Raw genomic sequence first — 18852 nt, forward strand, 5'->3', positions numbered from 1 at the left:
CGCACCACATAAGTTAGATCGTCACTAATCTCTAACACTTCTGGTGATGCTACTTGGGAAGGGTCTTGCACACACTTTCGCAATAAAGATACATGGAACACATTGTGAATCATAACTAAAGAAGGTGGTAGAGCTAATTTCTAAGCCACATTACCAATCCTCTCAATGATCTCGTATGGTCCCACAAATCTAGGTGCCAACTTTCCCTTCTTTCTGAACCGCATAATACCCTTCATTGGCAAGACCTTCAAAAATACAAAATCTCCAACATTCAACTCAACCCCCTTACGTTTTCTATCAATTTAACTCTTCTGACGACTCTGTGCAGTCTTAATACGTTCCCAAATAATGTTCACCTTCTCCGTGGTCTCTCTCACCAACTCTGGTTCTAACAATGGTGTATCTCCTACCTCCATCCAACAAGCAGGTGATCGACATGGCCTCCCATACAAAGCCTCAAAAGGTGCCATCCCAATACTAGAATGATAGCTATTATTATAAGAAAATTCCACCAATGGCAAGTGTTCTTCCCAACTGCCACCAAGATCGAGGACAGAAGCTCTCAATATATCCTCCAAGATCTGATTTACCCGCTCAGTTTGCCCATCCGTCTGAGGATGATAAGTCGTGCTTAGGTCTAACCTAGCACCCAAAGCATGCTGAAAACTCTCCCAAAACTCTGCCACAAACAATGGATCATGATCCAAAACTATAGAAATTGGTGCGCCATAAAGTCGCACCACCTCCCGAATATATAACCTAGCCAGTTTATCCTCAGTTCAATAAACACTGATTGGAATAAAATGAGCAGACTTGGTGAGTCGATCCACTATCACCCAAATAGATTCATTACCTCGCTTAGACCGCGACAATCCATCCACGAAACCCATAGAGATGTACACCTATTTCCAAGTAGAGATCTCGAGAGGCTGCAAAAGTCCAAATGGTCATTAGTGTTCTGCCTTAACCTGTTGGCACACATAACATCGAGAAACATACTCTCCTACATCCTTCTTCATACTTTCCCACTAAAATGTCCTCTTCAGGTCATGATACATCTTAGTCCCACCAGGGTGAATAGTATATCGGGACCTATGGGCATCATCCATAATCTATTTTCTCAATTCAACAATGTTAGGTACACACAACCTGCCCTTGAATCGCAATCCCCCATCTAAGTCCACAGACCAATCAGTAGGACAATCATCGATCAAATCCACTACAAAGTCATCAAGCTTGCTAACGAGAAACTCATCTAAATTCTAAATCTGACAAACTTTACCCAGTAACGTCAGCTGCACGGTCAAACTACCAATTTATGCCCTCTCAGCACTCTCTATAGGTTGAACATCATGCATCGAAATTAACTCCAAGGACTTTCATTCTTGAATCATCAAAGAAGCTATAATCCCATGTTGTCTACTAAGTGCATCTGCGACCACATTTCCTTTCCCTGGGTGGTAAAGGATTTCGAAATCATAACTACTGACGAATTCAACCCACCTTTGTTGCTTCATGTTCAAGTCCTTTTGAGAAAAAAGATATTTGAGGCTCATGTGATTAGTGTACAACTCAAAGTGCTCCCCAAACAAGTAGTGTCGCCACACTTTCAACGTAAAAATAACTGCTGCCAACTCTAAGTCATGAGTAGGGTATCGCCTCTCATGAGGTTTTAACTGTCAAGAAGCATATGATACAACCTTCTGATGCTGCATCAACACACATCCCAAACCAGTTCCACTCGCATCAGTAAACACTACTAACTTTTCCCTTTGTATCGGTATAGTTAACACCGGAGCTGTAGTTAACCGTTGCTTTAACTCCTGGAAGCTTTCTCACAATTATCTGTGCATAAGAACTTCACATTCTTGCGAGTCAACTTGGTCATAGGTACTGCAACAGTGGAAAACATCTCTATAAATCTCCTGTAATAATCGGCTAGTCCTAAAAAACTTCTCACCTCTGTAGGGTTCGTGGGCTGCTTCCATTCTTTGACCGCAACAACTTTCTCAAGATCTACCCCTATCCCTTGATTGGATACAACATGCCCCAAAAATCGAACAATCGAACTTCTTCCTCCCAAAAGTGACACTTACTGAACTTAGCGTGTAACTGCTGCTCCCTCAAAGTCTGCAATACAACTTTCAAGTGTTCTCTATGTTCCTCCTCATTCTTAGAATCACTACAAGAATTAACACTTTTGGCAACTAAAAAATTGGTCGCTAAAAGCCCATTTTTGGTCGGCAAAAGTAATCCGCGACCAATTTTTTTGGTCGCTACTTTGGTCGCCAATTGAGGGTCGGCAAAAGTAATTCGCGACCAAAAATTTGGTTGGTCAGGAAAAATTGAATTTGCCGACTAAATTTTTGGTCGCTAAATATTTAATTACCGCGACTAATTCATTTTGTCGCTAAAATACTTTGGTCGCGAAAAGTGATATTTTCCCAACCAAATATCTTAGTCGCCAATTGACACATTTCGCAACCAAAAAGTTTGGCCGCCAATTATCACATTCAACAACCAAAATGTTTGGTCGCCAATTGTGACATTCCACGACCAAATAATTTGGTCGGCATTTGTTACTTTTCGCGACCAAAACTTTTGGTCGGCAAAAGTGAGTTTCCACGACCAAGAGCTGTTTTGGTCGGCAATAGATGTATTTTTTGCGACCAAAACTCTTGGTCGGCAATTGTCATTTTTTGTGAAAAAAAATTATTTATTTGTCGCGACTAATAAATTGGTCGCCAAAGCAGGAAAACAATACACCTGTAATTCCTAATAATTCATTCAATCCATAATAAACCTATAATTTTATAGCATCATTCAAATTAACTGAATCATTAACATTCGACACAATACATAATTCATTAACATTCGACACAATACAACTATTCTAAGTTTTCATTCACAAGTCACATCCATCTAGCATAACAATTTGAAACATAACTATTTGTTATACATGTGCAGCTATCAACAAATAAAACTACTAATATTTGTTATCCATACACATCCATCCAAAAATATTTAATCCTCCAAAAAATGCTTATACTGCCAAGTAGTCTTGTACAATTTTGCTTCGTGAACTTGTTAAGAAATATGTTGGGAAGGGTGCTCATTTGGTTCGTGAACAGACATGATTGATTCTGGCCTTGAACCCTTTGTTGAAGTTACTCTCTACCTAAACCATGAAAAAAATCAGTATCTTTGTTATTGTTCAAAAAGAAAATAACTTAAACAAGGTAAGAACATACCGAAGAAACAGCCCTATTTCCAGCCCGTCAGTCACCATTACCATTAGAGCTAGATTTCCCAACTTTTGATCCACTTTTCAATAATGGCCCAAAATTATGTCACTATGAAACAGCACTACCGAAGATAACCTGTTGCTGTACTTGCAAATTTCAGTACGCGATGATTAATAAGCTAACAGCTATAACAACCTTGCCAGTAAGATTTTGAAAAAAAGTGAAATACCTGTATCCCCTCCACCTGCTCTTTAAGTGAGATAATGGCTGCAACAACAAAGGGGGTTACTCACTATACATTCAACCATGAAGTGAAACACTTGTAACGTGTGCAAAACTAAAAAGGTATAAACTATGTGCAATCAAAAAGACATAAAAATTAGGGGACAAAGTCCAACCACTTTACAATACTATAATCAATATAAAAAGTTGAAGTTAACTTGCTGAACCAGTAACGCCAAAGCAAAACATGCAAACTTCTAACAAAACCACAAGCACCGTATATGGACATGTGACACACATCTCCTCTGAACATAGAATTCAATGATAGCATATCTTACAAATACTAATTATTCAGGCATAGTTAACTATCAGGCATAGAACTCATTCAGGCATAGTTATTCAAGCATAGAATTCATTGTCAAATCCTACTCCAACACAAATACAATTCAATGATTGCTAATTGGAGGTTGAGCAGTTATATCAGACACTAATTACTTCTCTAGGTAGCATATCTTACAAATGATGAGTTATTGAAGACCTTCAGGATTCAAAAATTAAAAAATGAATCTTGTTAGGCCAAAAAAAACACACTTCAGGATTCAAAAATTAATTGGACAGGAGCAAAGAAACTGCAAATGATCCAGCCATAAGAGAGAGGCATAACCCCAAGATGACAGGAAGCAATTCCGTGACAAAATAACTTTCCATTTGCATATGCTAAGTTCAAACAAATCAGAAAATTAAAACGCATGCACTCCAGCTCTCCACCCCTAATATGCAAGATCAACTTTGGGTAGTGGCATATTTCACATACAGCAAGTTCAAACTGCAACAGCTTGACTAAATAAACATCTTCAATTGTAGATTTGTAAGCTACATGATTTCAACTGCAATTGCGAAAGTAATACTCACCAGATGATCAGAGTTCCCATTCACAGCATCATTATCAGACTTCTCCAATGGAATCCTAAGCCACAACTTTAATATGGAAATAAATAATAAGAACGAAGACTACACAATAGGAGAAACAATGTAAGACATGAAGCAAGACTCAAATAGTGGATGCGTGATATATGGTTTAAGATTAGCACCTGCATGTTGGTCAGATTCTGTAGAATCTGATTCGCACATCTAGCATAATTAGCACAGGATGCAAATAGTGAAAACAATAAGCTTCTTATGCAACGATTGGAAATGCAAAATCGATTAAAGACACAAAATCGATTACAGTGGCAATGCAGTTTGTTGATACATTTCACAACAACATAATGGGTAAAGATTAACACAATCGAGTAATTGAAATCAAGTGTTGACTAAATAAAGTTGAACATACCCTGCATTTCACCTCAGTATGCAACTGTCACAATTCTTTGAAGCATATATACAAACAGATAATGAGCTTATATGCTTTGCACACATTTTAAGCTAAAGAACCAACACAATTGCCTTAACAGCTAAACTTAACACTTCCCACAGGAGATAAATGCCCTCAATATTATCCGCCAAAAGTCCCACAAAACTCTATCAATAAATGCCCTAAATAGATAAAGGCAATTTGGCAAGAAGATCGCAAGGTTTGGTCCTTGGGTGCTGAAACATGAGGTCTCTGCAAGGAGGAACTGAAGAAGTAGGAGAACGAAGCTCCTTCCCAATTTCTCGTTGAGTTTAGGTTCAAAGCAAACACTGGATTTAGATGTTTTTCAAATTGAAAATAGTTAAATGATCTCAGATGACAAGGAAAACTGTAAGAAAAATTACCTGAGCATCAGCTCCTGATGAAACTAATATGTTAAGATTGGTAGAAAAAGCTAATCCAGATTCGCGCTTTTGGTGACCTTTAAGTTTTGATTTAACCTATAAAACACAAAGTGTATCAGATTGCTTCTAATTATGTGATTGGCACAAATATTTGATAGGACATGATAGAAAGCAATTACCTCATCCACCCGAACATTGTATTTATGGATAGTTGAATCTTCCATTCCAATGGCTATGATGTTATTATCTTGAGAATGAAATGCTAGGAAGGTTGAAGCAGGTGGAGGTGGCATAAACGTAGTCATTACCTACATTTCAAAACAATCTGATCTTTAATCCTTCATAAATATAACTAGATTGTATATATGTACACATATAAAACCACGTATATCAATATAATTAGTTGATCTCTTCTCTTTTTCTTTTTTTCTTTTTTCTTTTTTTTTGTTGAGAAAATGACATAGTTTCATGCATTATGCAAATAGAATTAAATTGCAGTGAATCGCAATTGAATCATAAGATTCACATAATATAAAAATCAACTTCACGAATCAAATCATTTTGCTTGAAACTCGTATCGGATCATACAAATTGAATTGTGAATTGTAAAATTCTAACAACCACGTGCAGACATACCTTGAATGTCATCATGTTGAACAACGAAACCTTGTCGCCACAGGCTGACATTACATAAGAGTCATTCTTTGAGAGTGCTATGCAAGGCACTGCTTCCTCGAGGTTAACACTTGTGACATCATTAGTCATAACAAGACCACTGTTTGGTTGCCATTGCTATGGAACAACATTGGCAGTGGCCTTTAGACCCTCACCAAATTCAGAATTCTCCTCCACAAATATCGACTAATAAAAGAAAAGAAACAGGAAAACATGCAAATGAAATTACTCCCAACTGGCTATTACCTTTCCACCAGGATTTTGTTCACTGCGTGTCCACTTCCGTAACTTCTGAATCCCATTAGAACCAAGTGCCAAAACACCAAAACCGGAATTTGTATAGAGTAGTCAAGCAACCTAGATGTAGATGTGTCAGTCGAGCATAATCGAATAGATAGATTCTGCAGCAACAAATGAGTAGGAACACACCTTGTTGACTGCATCCATCCTGTCTGGCATGGTAACCTGCTGGCATTGAGCAGGATCTATAATTTCGGCCAACTGGAAAGCAGGCCTTGATTTTCCCATCAATAGCAGTTAAGAATATAAACTGCAAATGTACAAGTGGAAAGCATTGTGTAAATAAAACATGTTCTCCGCTAAAAAATGAACTTCCACAAAATAAAAGTCTATCTCTAACAGCAATAACGTCCTACTGTTCCCATTAATTAAGAGGTAAAATGGTGGTTGAAAATAGTACCTATCTTATCAATATCTTACAATTCGTGATTTGATTCACAATTCAATTCATGATTCATGCATAGATCAATGTGAATCTATTTTGGGACAGAATCGATGGTGAATCGCATGATTCACAATTCGATTCATGTTAAATGATTCATATGATTCTTGAAACTATTGGGTACAACAAATTCCGACCTCTTTTACCTATTGTTTGGTGAAAATGTCAGAATACAATTTCCAAGTATGTTTAGTACAAGAAAAAGTCAACACCTATGCATGATTTGTTGTTATTTTGGCAATCAGAATAAATCAGACCCAACAAATTCTTTAACCGTTTTTTTTCCCCTCATTTTTTTTCCTTACAAACATGTCAAAATACATCTTCTAGGCATGTTTAAGGCTAAATAACTTGCATCTATAAATCAATTAAATGCTAAACAGGTTACCAACTAAGAAATTATTTCCCTTTATCTTAGATACCTGAATATTCTCTTTCTGATGAGGACATATAGAATATACAGCCACTGGGTGCCCTTCAAAGTTAAATAGCTTTCGGCCCGTTAAATCCCAAACCTGTTTCAAATGTTTCCTTCAGTGAAGAAGCAATTAAACAAATAAACCTATCAACAAATTTCCTAAAAACAATCCACGCACCTTTATCAACTTATCATCTCCGCACGTCACTACACATAGTTGTTTGTTTGGATAAGCAAAAGCCAGGTCATTAACTTGACCATTATGGGCTTCAACCTGTAACCACAAAGGAATGGAAAGCCAATTAGAAGTTACAGATTTTATTTCTTATTGGCCAGGAAGCAATGTCCCAACTCACCTCTAAATGCTGGTGCAAGTCATTGGACCCACCAGTGCAAGAATACAAATGGATCAAATGCTTTGTAAAGGCAACCCCTGCAGCATGAAAAATAATAAGAAATGTGCACATGGACAATCTGAAATCTAGCAGAAGTTAAAGTGCACGTACCTATAAAATTTCCGTCTGGACCCCACGTAACACGAGTAACAGATACTTGTTCATCTTTGACAATGGAAGCCTGTTTGCACCCTTAATTGTTAGAGCCCATGACAAAAAAACATGTTTCAACTAAGAAAGCAGGACACTAAAAGGCTAAGAAGTACGGACACGAATACAGGTACGGTAACACGGGTACAAACACAGGACATGGCAATTTTTAAAAAAAGAGGATACGGACACGGTTGGCATATGGGGGGAAAATTATATACTTCTATCAGCTATGTATATGAATATATATAAAAAAAACTCGCAAAGGTGTCTTGAGGCTTGTCCACACACAAGACATGCGTTTCTGTGAAATATCCCCAAAATTCCTACAAAAAAGTACTAATTAAAAAAATTGACTTGACACACGTGTGTTCCTGTCGTGTTTGTGTCCCATACCTGTCTAACATAGACATGACACCCATTTTGAAGTGTTGGTGCTTCATAGCTAGAGGGTATCCAACAAATAAGGAGCATAGTGTACACAATGTTAGCATCAATTGGAACCTTAGTTCCAAATTATGACTATGTTCTCAAGATTTCAAATGGAAGATCTAGAAATGAATACTAAGCTGCAGCTAGTTGATAAACATTTTAAAATTACTACTGTCCACAAAACTAGGATGCACTAAATCTGGTTAGAATTAATTCATGCACACAGCGTACAACCTACATACATGTCTCATATGTTACACATACAACATTGTAGAAATCTAAGACAAATAACAAAGAATTTTTCTAATTAGAAAACGTATAAAAAATGTAATCACCATAGAAAGATAATAGGGGAACCTGAAATGGCAATGAACAATTTGTCATGTCCCATATCTTGAATGGCTTTGAAAGCTGTTTCTCCTTCATCACAACCTCCCAAAGCGTTATTTCAACACTAGTAGAACCAACTGTTTTAAAAAGACTATGTCAAATAAAGGAAAGAAGAACAAGAAGAAGAGAAGATGTATTTTTATTTAGCAGATGTCAACTAATAATCGATCATAGACCATCATACCAAGAAGCAATGTGTGATGAGAAGGATGAAAATCCAAGCTAGTGAAGGAAGCAATGCATAATGGATCGTAAGCAATGCAAAGCAATGTGTGATCAGAGACCATCATACCAAGAAGCAATGCAGAATGGATCGTAAACAGTCTTGAATTAGGGCACTTCTCTCTGCAACAACATCAGGAGAGACATTCCCAAAAATCTTTCTGGATACCCGTTCGACAGAGGACCAGGTAGAAGGAAGAATCCAGCCTTGCCCAGTAAACAATGTCTTCAACCGACGATAGAGAGTGCAAAAATCACGGTACCGTATGCATACGTATGCTTTTGGCGAATACTCAGCAACAACCACAGCAGCGAATACCCAGCAATCGCTCCCTCTGTGTGAGAGAAAGACAGAGGGCGATGGCGATTTGCGGCGGTGGCGATGTGCGACGGATGTGAGCAACGGTGGTGAGGGACTTCGGTCAGCTAGAGAGAGTGGGCACCGATTGAGAGAAAGAACACAGAGAGGGAGAGGGCGGACCGAGACACAGAGCGAGATAGAGACAATGGAGATTAGGGCTCTCTTTTTTTCTTTTTTCTTTTTTTTTCCTGCTTCCATGGTACAAAACAACGTCGTTTTGTAATTGGCGACCAAATTTATTTGTCGCAGAAAAATTTCAATTCCCGCCCCACTAAAAATCAAATTTCCCTCCCAAACTTTTGGCGACCAAAAGACCACATTAGTCACAGAAAAGGTATCTTCGCCGACAAAGTTTTTTAGTCGCCAAATCTCAATCAGCGGCGACTAAAATATTAGTCGCTAAAAGTACTAATTTGGCGACTAATTTTTGGCGACCAAAATTTTGGTCGGCAAAAAATATGTGACCTTCCGTGACCAAATTTGTAGTTGGTTGGCCAAAGCATACCACTTTTTGTGACCAACTCATTTTTTGGTCGCTAAAATATAACCTTCTGCGACCAATAATATTTGGTCGCCAAAAATAATGATCATTCGTGACTAATTAATATTTGGTCGCCAAATGTCATTTTTTTGTGACCAAAATTTTTTTGGTCGGCAAAAGTGGTCGGCAAATGTGTGAATTTTTGTAGTGAATACACCAGGATATCATCTATGAAGATAATCACAAACTTATCTAGATACGGTTGAAAATTTCTATTCATCAAGTCCATGAAATAGGTAGGAGCATTGGTCAAATCAAAAGGCATTACAGGAAATTCGTACAACCCATACCGAGTCCAGAAAGTAGTAAGTGGTATACTTTCCTCTGACACACCCATCTGATGGTAACCCATTCTGAGATCAAATTAAGAGAACATGGCTACCCCCTTCAACTGATCAAATATGTCATCAATTCTAGGTAGTGGATACTTGTTCTTGATAGTCACCTTGTTTAGCTCTTTGTAATCTATGTACATACGGAGAGTGCCATCTTTCTTGGAGACAAAGATCGCGGGTGCTCCCCACGGGGGGTTACTTGAACGAATGAACCCTTTCTAAAGCATCTCTTCCAGCTGCTTCTTCATCTCCACAAGCTCTTTAGGTGCCATTCTATATGCCACCTTAGAAATCGGTGCAGTTCCCGGCATTAGGTCAATGCAAAATTCTACTACCCATCGAGGTGGAGGTCCAAGTATCTCCTGAAATACATCCTTAAACTCACGTACCACATCAACCTCGCTAATATCCTGCTTAGGGATTTCTACCGAGCATAGAAAAATCATCATCACTGACTCTTCTCCATCGCTAGAAGTGTGGGTAAGCCGTGGCATACCGGGAATATCTATATTTATAGTCTTTTCAGCACAATCTAGAGTCACAAAGTATTTTCGCAGCCAATCCATACCCAAAATAATTGTAAACCCCTCAAACCCTAAAACAATTAGGTCTGCATATAAGACTCTACCTGCAAAGTCAATCTCAAAATCTTTACACATCTCATAAAGAGTAACTGCCCCTCCTAAAGGGGTCTCAACACGAATAGGTGTAGACAAAGAGGCAGTTACAATATGTTCTCTTTCTACAAACTGTCTATATATAAAAGAATGAGAGGCACCAGTATCAAAAAGTACTCTAATGGGTTCTTGATAGAGATGCCCCAACTGCTAACACCCAAAACACTTCCTATTGATCGGTTGAGGTGCTACTGGTCTAATAGGTGGGGGCCCCTCTAACTGAGGTACGAGAGGACAATAACCTAACTGTGGCACTTGATGCCGCTGTTCTTGATAGCCCTGTGGGTGCGGACCACCCTGTCTTCGATAATAGTGCCCCTAGCGTTAAAAATTGTGCTGAGGCTGGAAATTACCCTGAGGTCTGAAATTTCCCTTACTACCTTGTTGTTGTGGCCTCTGAAACTGCTGACCCATATGCCTTAGATCATAGAGTCGGTATTTATTACCATCCCGCTGTTGGAAGTGACTTCCTCTAGAAGTCTCTCCGACCTTAGCCTTTCCTTCTTTAAACTACTTTTCATTTTCCTCATACTTTAGTGCCAAGTCAAGAACTCTGTCAAACGGTTCAGCATCAAAGGGAATAAGGGACTTAGATAGGTAATGATTCAATCCCTTAATAAACTTTTCATCCTTCTTCTCCTGCGCGTCGACCAAGTAAGGGGCATAATGAGACAACTCATTAAACTTGGTGACATACTCAATCACTATTCTACCCTCTTGAGTCCACTTCAAAAATTCATCACTCAGTTAAGACCGAATAGCAGCAGGAACAAACTTCCGGTCAAAACGAGTCTTGAAATCTGCCTAAGTCAAAGTCGTCAAATCTAGACCCCCCTTTCACGAGTTCCACCAAAATAGGGCTGCTTCTTCAAGCTGATGTGTAGCCAACTCCTGTTTTTGAACCTCGGTGAGCTGCATACGACCAAACACCATCTCACATTTATGAACCCAAGCATCAGCTACAATGGGTCCTCCATCTCCAGAGAATTTTTGACCACCTAAAGAACCAAAGTCCTTGTTTCTTTTCGCAAAGAGATCTCCCTGGTGGCCTTGATTATTGTTCTGAACAACCTAAAATAACTGAGCCATCATCTCCCCCACATTAACCTGCACCGTATTGGTTGTCCCGGTAGTAGCCGCCGGCGCATTGCAATTGTTTCTTCCTCTGTGCCATTGGCCTTAGCACTTCTCAAATTATACCTTCCAGCTATCACCTTCAAGTTAAACACACAAAAAGAATTCATTCACAACTGCTTGGAATAAACTTAACCAGCTAACCCATGTTTCCACGATTCGAGGATCACCTAAACTCTCACAAGTCTAGGGTAACCTAGGGCTCTAATACCAAACTGTCACGGCCCAAAATTTGGACAATTAAATATTAAATTAGGACTAAACCCCAATTAATATTCCATCATCCAAATCCTAGGGGTGAAACAAAAAAAAAAAAAACTAAACGCCAACCCAACCATCTACTATAAATTCATAACTAACCAATACCTCCAACATTAAAGTAACAATACATAGTCAAAATAACTTAAAAAATGTACGATTACAAACCATGCCAAATTATCCCAATACTAAAGTCATAAAAAAAATAATAAACACATAAACTAATATCAACCCTAAGCTCAAGAAAACAAAAGAAATCCAAGAGACATGTCCAACAACTATAGTTATTCCACATCACCACTGTAGCCCCAACTAATCCTGCAAAGGAAGTTTGGCTGCGCTTAAACAGAACGCACCCGAGTTACCAAGAGACAAAGCGGGTTAGTATACAGGTATACTGGTATGAGTACAAGATTTAACACCCACATGTCCACCAGACACAAACAAAAAATGCATTTAGTTTTTGTTATGGGACAAGACAAGTAGTTCTAACTGCACCGAGACGAATGGGTAATTTCCCGAGATACGGTGGTATTTAGTTTCTTGCCCGTACATAACGAAATATAAATTGAGTATAAAATAAACAAAATAGAAATATAAATATGGTGGGTTAACCCTGCATAAAAAAGTTAGCAAAACCCACCATTCTGCCAAAAAAAATAAAGTTAGTATAACTTAATCCTAAGTAACTTACTGAAGAAGTATAAAAATGCACCTTTTCATGCTTAAATAATTTGAATTGACCAAAACTCAAAGAACAAAAGTTGTACAGAATCAAATTTCCTAAACGGTAAGGCAGATGAATTTAGTAGAAACTAAACAGGTTGATAGAAAAACTTGATAAAAGAACCTAGATGGAATTCAACCGAAAAATCTGAAGCTGAAAATGAAAAGAAACTACCCTAAGATGATTTTTATCGAAAAAGTTTAAAACACAAAAAGTGTTTAGAATAATGTTTTACTTCAATTTACGTGAAACCAATAAAAATGATCTCGTTCCATGGGTTAAAACAGCCTCTAAAATCTGCATTGCTAAAATGAATCAAAACTACAATAACCAAGATCATCTGATTATAAGTTCTAATCAATCTTTTTAATAAAAAAGTTAAAACACAAAAGTCATCTACAATCACGTATACATGCCTCTGCTCAAATTTCATAATTTATCGAGGTCATTTACTATTTTTTTCAATATCTACAAATCAATACAATTCACACTATAACAATAAAATCATAATTAAATTCTTTGTACCTTAACTCTACCACTTCGGCCCTTCACTTCCGGCCTACACATTTATCCCATGTGTCTCCCATATATCTAACACCGCTCCGAAGCCAAACTTGCAAGGAAATATCGTCCCGAGTTTGACCCACACTCCCCGGATGGTTAGCATATACGTACGTGCGTAAATCAAAGCACTCATCTACTCATGAGAACGAGGCAACAATATACATATACAAAATATCTCACTCATGAGAACAAATATAACAATGCCAAGCCTAAGGCATTCAAATAAATCTCGTAATTCTCACTTTTTTTTTTTTATACATTCATTCTCACCAACACTAAAATAAAACAACAATCCATGGAGTCATGGTGGAGTATAAGAAATTTATCTATGGGTTCCTAATTAATTTTAATTTCATATAACAATGAGTGTGATTACAACCATAAAATAAATCCATGTAAGATCCCTAAACCTGGCATACACAACTAAGAAAAATAATTAAAATTAATCAATCATCTAAAAACCCTAAACCTTACATATACAACTAAACAAAATAATTAAAATCAATCATTCATCTAAAAACCCTAAACCTTACATACACAACTAATCAAAATAATTAAAATCGATCAATCATCTACATGCAAATATGAAATCAATTCAACATCAAATAAATAAAAATTAATAAATAAAAACAACAAATTAAATATAAATCAAGGGAAGTGGGTTTTGTGCTCACTATATTTTTTTGGAGATCAAATAATCACTTAGAGAATTAATTCAACATCAAATAAATAAAAATTAATAAATAAAAACAACCCTAACCCTTTCTTTTTCTTCCCTCTCCTCTTTCTCCTCTTGCCACCGTCTCTCTGTTCTCACGCCACACACACAGCACACTCTTTTTATTTTTCTTTGATTACTTTCTCTCTCTCTCTCTCTCTCTCGGGCTTGCTGCTCTCTTTTCTTTTCTTTTTTTCTTTCTTTCTTTGTTTCCTTATGAACTTCTAAACCTAGTTGACTACTTATATTATATTACATATATAATAATCTAATTTCCTATTACATTATATTATACAAATAAATCACATATATAAATATAAATATCTTATATAAAATTTATATCAATAATTTCTTTTTTAATATATAAAAATATATAAATATAAATATTCATATTAATTATATATAATTAACTAACACATTAAATTAATTAAATACCACATTAAATTCTCTTGTATTCATACAACTAATAAAGCCAAAAATAAAAATAAAGTAATAATAATAATAATTAATGACTTAAGAAAATTAGGGTTGCTATAGGGGTCAACGATTTTGGTAGTGGTGACAACACTCACCTCTAAAGGCCTTGCAGCTGTACTACCCCCGGTAGCGTTGGAACTGCGAATAAAAGGTTTCTTGGCTAGCTCCTTGTCATCTATGATGATATCCTGCTTCATCACATCTTCAATTTGAACTCCCATTTCATGAATCTCTTTGAACGTGAACAAGGGGAGAACGATCATTTTCTGAAGCAACTTCCCGTGAAGATTCCCAACAACCATCCGGATTTGGTCCGAGTGGTTATCGTTGTTGTTGTGATGGTTGTTGTGTCTTGTCTCATAAACCACTACAAGTTATGCGGGTTGAAGAGGCATCTGTGTTTTTTCCTTGGTGTTTTGTTGTTCAGGCGTCTTTGGGTTCCTAAGATGTTGAACCTAGAATCTAGGAACTTATCCCATGATGGATCTGAACGTAGGTTTGTGTTGTATCCTTTGTAATCATTGAGTTGCTTTTGGGTGTCGGTGTTTCTTCAATTTTGAGGACGGAATTTCCTAAGGTGTGGAGGTTGTAGCACTATGTACTTCTTGTTATAATGGAATTATATGTGACTCTTTGATTATCTTGATTAGGAACCTTCTTAGTCGATATTTGAGCCTTGGTTGAGGTGTTACCATAATGGTTGGGTGAGATTGAATCAATAACTCCAAATTTGAATAGTTGTTATTGAGTAATCTTCACTCTTTTATCATTTTCTCTCTCCACACTTTGAGTCTGGATGTAAGGTTAGAACTATTGGAAAGCGTACTTCCGGGGCTTCAATTTAGACACAAGAATAAGCCTAAACAAAGTCTGGACGAGAGAGTTATACTTGTTTGAAATTTACAAATTTGTGTTATGAGCATAGTGCGCTCGAGCGCAACTTTCAACGCTCGACCATACTGCGCAAAATCAGGTCTTTAAAAGTCACTTTTTGGGTCAAACCTATTCACTTTTCACTTCCTTCTCTCTCTGTTTCCACCATTTTTGCTTTCTCAAGCTTTTTAACCTTGATTTCATCTATTTCTACACATCTTTGACCCTTAGTTCCATATATCAAAACGTAGAGCACGACGAGGGCATCCATTTAATCTCAACGGACTGTCGTTTCACTGCTGGTGATTTTTTTGACTTGTTTCCTTATTGCTTTAAGTGGTGAGATCTATTTCTTAAACTCAATATGAGTTCGGTGGTCAATTTGTGGTGTATTTTAAATATATAGATTCCATTGTTCTTGGATTGATTTTTGGAAATTTGTTTTATAAGTGAGAGTTTGTACCAAATAGGATTGTTGAGCTATGGTTTAGCTACAAAATGTTTATCTTCCACTTTAAAAAAAAAAAATTATATGAGTTTTTAAAAGTAAAAAGCCCTAATTTGGAGAAACACTAAAATGTTGATCTTTTTGGGAAGTTTTTGGATTATTAAATCAAAATGTAAAAGAAAGGTTTCCAAATGTTTTCTTGAAAAAGGTTGTGATTATGAAATTGAAGTTGATATATGTTGAAATGAGCTATTTCTTGCATTGAAATGGATTTTCAAAGAGGAAAGGGGTTATGCCCTAAAATGTAATTGTTGAGATTGTAAAAAGGAAATGGAATAAATGTTGAGTAATGTGAAATTGAAATGAAGATTAATGATGATGGTGGAGTTGGATATATATTATCACTCTCATTTGAGATTTTGGAAAAGTATATCTTTAATTGAATTTATTTATCTGTTTAGAGATATCTGTTTTGGGCTATCGGTGGAGGATAGTTATGATTGTTGTAGAAATTGCATACGAACTAAGCAAACTGGACTATTTATAAATCATGCATATCATGGAGCATGTAATGGAATTTGAAATTTTAAATTGTGTGTTTTGGAAAAAGGTTTTGGAAATTCTCGCATTATGTTTTGAAACACTTGCATTGTTTTGGGAAAATAATATTTTAAACCACATGTATTGTGCTATTTGGAAAGGATAAATAAAATGGTGAATCTGAAAAAAGAAAAAGAGTTGTTGCTACATCAATTAAGTTGGCATGTGTATCTAAGATGACAGTCCTGAAAACTGCGCATATACATGGGTGCCGATCCCGTGGATGAAATTTTCATAAAATAGCAATGGTAGTTCTTGTATAACCTACATTTACATGGGTCCCATTTGATAGTTTCCCAAGGATGAAATTTCTATGAAAGGTTGTATTGGTTTTGGAGATTTACCCATTTTATTTATTATCATTTTGCTTTTGGAAACAAATGATTTTAAAACGGTCTTAGCAATGGAATTACTATTGGTTAACGATGTATTCGTATTGGAATTGGTAATGAAATTGCTAGTTGGTATTGAGATACCTGAATTGACTTGTGGAAATGGATTTTATATCAAACTAATGTATTGAATTCGAAAACATTTTGAATAAACGAAAGGTTTTGAAGACTAGAAAGAAATGGTTTTTATTGAGAAAGCAAGTGGATTTGCGAATGTATTTGAGCATATTATATATGTATGTATTGCATTTATGATTATTTGCACTGGTGGAGCATATTTAGTTTTTGAAATATTTCCTACTGGGCTTTATGCTCACCTTACGTGGTTGAAAATGTTTTTCATATATGCTTATGTGGATGTGGACTAAGACAGTGAAGTTGTGTTCAGAACCGTATAGGGTGATTCCTTTATTTGTAAGCCTTGGGCCATTTATGTTACTGTTGGTCATGTGCCATTCTTGTAAGGGTTACACCCTTTGTATATAATGTAAGCCTTTGGGTATTTGAAGTTGATTATAATATCTTTGTATGTTTTGGTTATATAGCATCCATTCGACTTAGATATTGTATCTTGAATGTATAAAATTGGAATAGCATATGTACTGTGTGCCTATATTATATACACCTATATGAGTGTTGTTAATTATCGTCTATCGTTGGTTGATTTACTCACGTGGGTTGGACCTCATAAATCCGAGACGTGACACACATTTTTTTAGATGGGATGGGATTCTCTCCTATCCATATTTGGACTGGAAAGGCATTGTTTGGGCTCATGGTGCCCACTATAGTCTCATTTCGTTGATCTGAACAATTCATTTCTTAAGACTTTTCGTATATATCATCCACACAAAAAATTAAGTCAAGCTGATAATTGTAACATATTTATGTTATCACATTTGTGTTAAAAAAATGAAATGTCTATTTTTAAAAACACATTTATTGTTCATTTATTAAAAAAACAAACACAAGATGAAGATACTATAATTATCAGATTGACTAAATTTTTTGTGTCAATAATATACACGAAGATTCCTAAAAAATGAAATATTTGGATCATCAAAATGGGCCCGTGATGACCCCTCAGGCTCAGATGGTGTCTCTCTAATTCAGATCTGGGTTGACGAGAACCTCTCATTCTCATATATACATACCCTTTTTTGTAGGTGTGTACAATACACATTTTCATAAATATACATATTCATAAATAATTACGATGATTAGCAATTAACACCATAAGGTATGGTAACAAAGCAATACAAAGCCTCATAATGAACCACACCGCAAAGGTTGCTAACAAAACAACCGCAATTTCATAACAAATCATAAAATCTCATAACTCCACTGTCTTTTTTAGTACACACCTTCGTAATTAACACAAAAAGATTCACTATTGAAACAATAGTCTCATATATAATGTGTATAGTAGCATTTCATTTTTTTCATAAAGGTCTGGCTAATAACAACTCTTAATAAGGGTTCTACTAGTGACAATTTTAAGAATTGTCAATAAAAAGTACAAAAAATCAAAATTTTTATAATTTCAATTCATTTCTCATATATTTCAAATCACCTTCACACATTTAAATATAGTTTTTACACATTTTTTCAATAGCAACAACAACTTTTAAGGCACTACAACAAAATGCACATTTGGCGACTAAAATTGGCGACCCAAACAATTTTAGTCGCCAAAAGCACCATATTGGGCAACTAAAAACTTGATTTAGTCGGCATTCATTTAATATTTTTAGGTACTAAATTAATTTAGTCGCCATACATTATTATTGGCGACCAAACTTAGTTGTACTCGTTGCTTGCTACCATTTTGCAACAAAAAAATTTTGTCGCCAAAAGATGGGCACATTTTTGATGAATTTGTGGCGACCAAAACTAAGTTAGTCATTGCATAGTAAACATTGCTGACGAAAATTGGAATTAGTAGCCAAATAGGATGCTTTTGGCGACCAATTTTGAGTCGCTGTTAAGGATTTTTGGCGACAAATAATGATTTAGTCGCTAAAGCTTCGAAATTTTTTTTAGAGGGAAACTTATTAAATATTCACGCCCAGTATATATATTTCACAGACAGATTTTT

General features: G+C 36.2%; 2 protein-coding genes across 2 annotated transcripts; both read right to left on the bottom strand.

The window, feature by feature from the left end:
- Nucleotides 1–1379: 1379 nt before the first annotated feature.
- On the bottom strand, nucleotides 1380–9903 carry LOC114288265 (topless-related protein 2). The gene is given in 15 exon segments (XM_082923128.1): nucleotides 1380–1676; nucleotides 1765–1845; nucleotides 4380–4445; nucleotides 5226–5321; nucleotides 5405–5533; nucleotides 5862–6041; nucleotides 6147–6257; nucleotides 6330–6401; nucleotides 7065–7157; nucleotides 7239–7334; nucleotides 7417–7493; nucleotides 7567–7636; nucleotides 8395–8504; nucleotides 8612–8772; nucleotides 9707–9903. Coding segments are annotated over 15 exon segments (1836 nt in total).
- Nucleotides 9904–10104: 201 nt separating this feature from the next.
- Nucleotides 10105–11093, bottom strand: LOC145823641 (uncharacterized). The gene is made up of 2 exons (XM_082923129.1): nucleotides 11010–11093; nucleotides 10105–10635 (listed from the first exon to the last, which is right to left on the bottom strand). The coding sequence occupies exons 1-2, from the start codon at nucleotides 11091–11093 to the stop codon at nucleotides 10105–10107; spliced, it is 615 nt and encodes a 204-aa protein (XP_082779255.1).
- Between the last annotated feature and the right edge of the window lie 7759 nt (nucleotides 11094–18852).

This window comes from Camellia sinensis, chromosome 4, assembly GCF_055761805.1.
Source record: "Camellia sinensis isolate YWXY chromosome 4, ASM5576180v1, whole genome shotgun sequence".
Taxonomy (NCBI): Eukaryota; Viridiplantae; Streptophyta; class Magnoliopsida; order Ericales; family Theaceae; genus Camellia; species Camellia sinensis.